A 5,927-nucleotide genomic window follows, 5' to 3' on the forward strand; every position below is an offset into this window, starting at 1 on the left:
CTTGTCTACATAAGCGATTGATTAAAATAAATGAAAAAGAAAAATTCAAAAAAACCAACCAATAGAATTATAACGTTTTTTAGTGCCACCTCAGCAGAAATCACTAAAGTGACTTCTCTTTTAATGTATAGGAGGATTCCAAACAGAAGCAAACATATAACTAGGGGTGTTCAATCCGGATATCGGTTCGGTTTTTTCCGGTTTTTGGTATTTCGGTTAGTAAAATTTAACTACCATTCTAAATCCATATTTACTTTGGTTCGGTTCGGTTTATATACCGTCGGATTTCGGTTTATTCGGTTTTATACCAATAAACATAATTATTTTGTTTGAGATCATATTATATGAATTTTAAAATCATATTGTCAACACACTCATTTATAAAAAATATATTACATGTTCAAATAAATGAAAAAAAAAAGTAAAAATGCTTCTATCATCAAATAAAATAATCAAATCTATAACTAAAATCAAAGCTTGAAATTTTGAAAATAAAAATATGAAACAAAACAGAAACATGAAAGAAAAGTTTTTCCACTCTTCCATATTTAGTGTTCATTAAAGCCATACTTTTTCAATTGAAATTTTTTCATTAATTATTGTCCATCAAATTTATAATCTTCATATTAATTTACTGAAGACTAAAATAAATCAAAAAGATAAAAACAGACTTAGAAAATAAGATGTATGAATTGCGATGTATTGTTATTTAGTTATAGTTCAAGTGTTTTATAAATTAAGGTTTTTTATTACTATAAAATCATGGTAATAATTATTAACACAATTTTAACTTATGTAACAAATAGATTTTCATGTATTGTTATAAAATAGATACATATTTACATGTTTTTACTTTTAATCGGTTTTGTTCGGTTTATTCGGTTTAATCGGTTATATACCAAACCATATCCAAATCCTACAGTTTTTATAAAATTATATCCATTTCGGTTTATATGGTATATACCAAAACCAAACCATATTGTCTATTTCGGTTCGGTTCGGTTCGGTACGGTTCGGTTCTACCATATTGAACAGCCCTACATATAACGGTAAAGAAAAACATATTTTACTCCTATAACTCTTTTTTTTTTGAACTTTAAAAATAATTTTAACCAGTTTGCCACAATAACAACATTATCCTATAACTTTTGGAGAGACAGGAAAATGGAAATAGGCAAAATCTCCGCAGATTCTGTTGCACATATAATACAAAACGGAGTTGATAATTTCCATAAATATGTAGAAGAAGAAGTGTGGATAGAGAGAAAAATGGGAATAACGTGATATACAAGTCCAAAGATAAGCAATAGGTCACCATCCCACGGACCACGCTTCACGTTATTTCCGTCGCATTTAAAACCTAAAAGAAAATGGGAATCCTCTAATAATAAATGAATAATTACTTTTCTAATTACTAACATTTTGGAAACTAAAAAAAGATGTTAATTATGATATTAATAGAAATCAATTATTTCTGGTGAAAACAGACCAGAACAAGAAGAAGAAGAACTGAGGAAGAAAAGAGATAATAAAGAGACAGAGAGTGATGGAAACAGCCGCCTTTATGAGGCGAAACAAGAACCTCTCTGTTTCTACATAAACTCTCTCTCTATCTATCTACTTTTTCACTTCAAAAAATCTCACACTTGAAGTGTTTCTCTTAATCTAATGGATTCGATGCAATTGGATAAGCGTTTGGATTCAACAGAGCAAGTGGTTGAAGAAATCATGAGACTTCACAGATCTTTACCACCAAGGCCAGGACTCGACGACGTCGAAGCTGCGAGGTCTCTGATACTCAACGTTGAGCAAGAAGACCAAGCTTGGTTAGAAGCCATTGCTAACCAGAGGAAACCCTCCGACGTTCCTGGCGACCTTTTCACCGTGCTGCAAGAAATGAAGAAAGGTCTTGTTCTGTTTCGCAGCAAAGAACAGAGAAGAGAAGCCACCAAGCTTCTTGATCTCGAAACTGTTCACTCTTCTTTCGACGAGTTCATCCAAAGAGCTTCTCATTGCATTGCTTCTCCTTCCTCTAACGGCTCTGCTCCATCTCGTCCTCCGCGTGTTCCTAAGCCGCCGGCAAGCTTGTATCTCTCCGAGAAGGCCCCTGTTCGCCCCAAGGAAATGGTTTCACGAGACGATAGCTTCGTGACGACTAAAGCTAAGCCTTCTTCTCTTTATGGTGATGCTTTGGTTGCTCATAGAAGTCCTCAGCTTCTGGATTCAACACTTACCACCGGAAAATTCGCAGGTGAGTGATCCCATCTCCTTTCTTAGTTTGTTTAGTTGATTAGTTGAAAGGTTATAGAACAGCGAAAATCCTGACTGAAAATTACGAAATAAAAAAAGTTGAAATAGATAATATATTGCTATAAAACATTAGAAAAAAATGTGTTAAAATAGATGAATATTCGAGATTTGGTTAAACATAGTAAAGGAGGTTAGGATCAGCGTCGTATTATTTTCATGTAGATCAGACACGATCATATGGAGGTCTTCCGCGGAATAATTTCTTCCAATTTGGTTTAGTTGTATGCGTTTTTGACAAAAGAAAAACAAAAGAGTTAAAAATAGACGAATAGACGAATACAAGTAGTCAATGATACACATGGAGATTGGTTAAACATAGGTTACTCAACTGGCTACTAACTAGGGGCTAAGTAATACTAGTTTTGTTTGATTTACAATAGATTATGTGTTAGTAACTTCTATAATCATTTGTTATATGTAGGCAATGATGGAGATAACCTAAGTTTGATCAAACTTGCTAGTTTGATTGAAGTATCATCCAAGAAAGCTACAAAAGTCCTGAATCTACAAAACAAGCTAACCGAACAAGTGGAGTGGCTTCCAGATTCTATCGGCAAGTTGTCAAGTCTAACATCACTTGACTTGTCTGAGAATCACATTGTGGTGTTACCAAACACCATAGGAAAACTCTCTTCCCTGACAAAGCTAAATCTGCATTCCAACAGAATCACTCATCTCCCTGAGTCTATAGGAGAGTTGTTGAACTTGGTTTACCTCAACCTCAGCAGCAACCAGTTATCATCTCTCCCTTCATCGTTCAGCAAGTTGTCGCAACTCGAGGAGCTTGATCTGAGCTGCAACAACCTCCCTATCCTCCCTGAGTCCATCGGTTCTCTTGCGAACCTAAAGAAGCTTGACGTTGAGACAAACGAGATAGAAGAGTTCCCTTACTCCATCGGTGGATGCTCTTCTCTCAAAGAAGTCCGTGCGGATTACAACAAGCTCAAGGCTCTTCCTGAAGCTATCGGGAAGATCACTACTCTCGAGATCTTGTCCGTCCGTTACAACAACATCAGGCAGCTACCGACAACGATGTCTTCTTTAGCTAGCCTCAAAGAAGTGGACGTGAGTTTCAACGAGCTCGAGTCTGTCCCCGAGAGTTTATGTTTCGCCACGACGCTTGTGAAGCTGAACGTTGGAAACAACTTCGCTGACATGGTGTCGCTGCCGAGATCGATAGGGAACCTTGAGTTGCTTGAGGAGCTTGATATAAGCAATAACCAGATCCGTGTTCTTCCGGAGTCGTTCAGGATGCTTACGAAGCTGCGTGTGTTTCGTGCTCATGAGAATCCGTTGCAAGTTCCTCCTCGTGATGTAGCTGAGAAGGGTCCTCAGGCTGTTATTCAGTACATGAATGATCTTGTGGAGATGAGGAACGAGAAGTCTCTAGTGGTTAAGCCTAAGAAGAGCTGGGTTCAAATGTGTTTCTTCCCTAAGTCCAACAAGAGAAAACACAACAGCATGGAGATCGTCTAGAACCGCTGATAATTCACTATTCATTCTTTGGTTGTATGTTGTTTCATTCATGTCTATCAACATACATTTTCTTACTTTTTTTTCTCCTGGTTAAGACTTAAGACAGAACCGAACCACCTCTGGTTTTGTTTCTTTGGTTTGAAACTTTGAGACACTCGGGGCCTAAAAGCATGTGTGTGTGTGTATTTGATAAATGATAGGGATGTGATGTGATGGTTATTGATATTAAGAGGAGAGACATGACATGAGTAGGCTATGAACGTGGCTTTGTCTAGAGAGTTGCAAGTTGGTTAATTAATACTCACGTTGGAATAATGCAACTTCTTTTCTTGTTTTGTTTTGTTTTGTCCATGTGTAATCGTCACGAGACATGGTCCTTCATTCATGTGAGTGAAGCAAGGCTTTCTTCATCATTTGAAAGTAGAAGAAACCCCACAATATTATACATTTTCTCTTCGGTCTTGGATGATCCGTCTGATGTTAAAGAAAACATTTGGCCCATACAGAGCTTTTGTTTGGCTAGATCAGGCCATAGCCTGCTTAAAGCATTTGCCATTTTGCTATCAATATGTAATGAGGTCTATATGTCTCTTAATTTGATATTTTGATCTAAGATACTACTACAAAGGACCCTTGAAGCAGTCCCTACTCGCCATGCTCTTTAATCATCAAAACCGGCACATTCTTTTTAACCTGTGACAAAAGAAAAGTATGACGACATACAAAACTATGTGCTAAACCATCTAAAGACCTTATAAAATATATTTTCATAGATTCGAGCATACCGCCAAAAGTTGCAGAGTGACAATCATACTTCAATATAATTATTTTCTTCATTTCCATGATTTGAAGATCACTATAACTATTTCTGGAAGAAAATATTACTATTTCTGGTAATTCATTTTTTATTCACTTCCCTCTCTTTTGTTCTTGCGTTTTTCTGTAGTCTAAATATCAAGATTATTCTTTAGCAAAAATAAATCTCTGAATATAAATATTAAAACATTTAGAAGTCAACATTCATATAACAATTTTACGCTCAGACTATTTTATTTACACAGATAAATCGTTTAAATCCAACTTTGGCTCGTTTTCCACGTTGATATTGAACATATAGTCCAAACTTGACTGTGGCTTTTAATTATGAACGCAGAGGAGGAGGATGAAAACTTACAGTTTTCAAAAGTTATTCTAAATTTGGTATAGGATTTGCCATGATGGGGCAGGTAGAAACTGAAGGTCTTTTAGCAAAAAAAAAAAGAAAGTGAAGGTGGAATAGTATATTGAAAGGGACACACATATATAATGTGAACATTGAAAAGAAGTCGGGAAGATTGAAATAATTTGAGAGATGAATAAGTGAATCTTTGAAATGTATCTCTTTTGACTATTAGGGAAAAAGATAGTTAGGAGGAAAGTACCTATAATGAAATGATATATGTAATTTTAAAATAGAAATATGTTCTTATTTTTCATCATATACTTTAAACCTAGGACCACCCTCCTATCTAAACTTTCTTTTATTCTTCTGATTGGATTTATATATTCGTGAAATCATTTCCATCTAGATGAAAATATTCGCGAAAGCAAAACTTCGCTTTACACCAGACACATCATAAGCTAAAAATTAGATGATTATCGGTCTAATTAATGACCAAAGAATAAAATGAAATATTGCATTCTTTACTATTCTTAATTTTTTTTACTATTTATAAAGAACTAGTATTGATTCCATGCTACGCATGATACTTGTTTTGTTACAAAGAAGACCATATTTCAGTTATATATATATATATATATATATATATATATATATATATATATATATCATGTTTCCAATTTGATATTTAACCATTTTTAGATATATATTTTTGAGAACGTTACCTTAGAGAATAAAAACATTGAAGAATCTGATTGTTTGAGTTCCTAATATTCCCTGCAGTCAAGAGAATGCAAAGTTGAAAGAAATTCTTTTTCGTTGTGTATTGGTATATCAAACATCTAAATATTATGTATTGCAAAGATTGCCGACCAATTTCTAGAGAAATTAAAAAACAAATACAGACATATAGCTAATATACCTCTCTTAATTTTGTCTTAGAGTTTGATCAAATTTTCCATGGCAGCAACATTTGAAGTTC

General features: G+C 34.6%; 1 protein-coding gene across 1 annotated transcript; it reads left to right on the forward strand.

The window, feature by feature from the left end:
- Positions 1-1,098: 1,098 nt before the first annotated feature.
- LOC103862408 (plant intracellular Ras-group-related LRR protein 4) lies at positions 1,099-4,086 on the forward strand. Its single transcript, XM_009140113.3, has 2 exons — positions 1,099-2,251; positions 2,732-4,086. Exons 1-2 carry the CDS (start codon positions 1,669-1,671, stop codon positions 3,784-3,786), a joined length of 1,638 nt encoding a protein of 545 aa, XP_009138361.2. The 5' UTR covers positions 1,099-1,668; the 3' UTR covers positions 3,787-4,086.
- Positions 4,087-5,927: the final 1,841 nt, after the last annotated feature.

This window comes from Brassica rapa, chromosome A03 (assembly GCF_000309985.2).
Source record: "Brassica rapa cultivar Chiifu-401-42 chromosome A03, CAAS_Brap_v3.01, whole genome shotgun sequence".
Taxonomy (NCBI): Eukaryota; Viridiplantae; Streptophyta; class Magnoliopsida; order Brassicales; family Brassicaceae; genus Brassica; species Brassica rapa.

Bases quoted from the DNA above. Each gene is read 5' to 3' on its own strand.
- LOC103862408 (XM_009140113.3), top strand. From the start codon at position 1,669: ATGGATTCGATGCAATTGGATAAGCGTTTGGATTCAACAGAGCAAGTG. The intron at 2,252-2,731 runs GTGAGTGATCCC...TGTTATATGTAG, and splicing joins TACCACCGGAAAATTCGCAG to GCAATGATGGAGATAACCTA.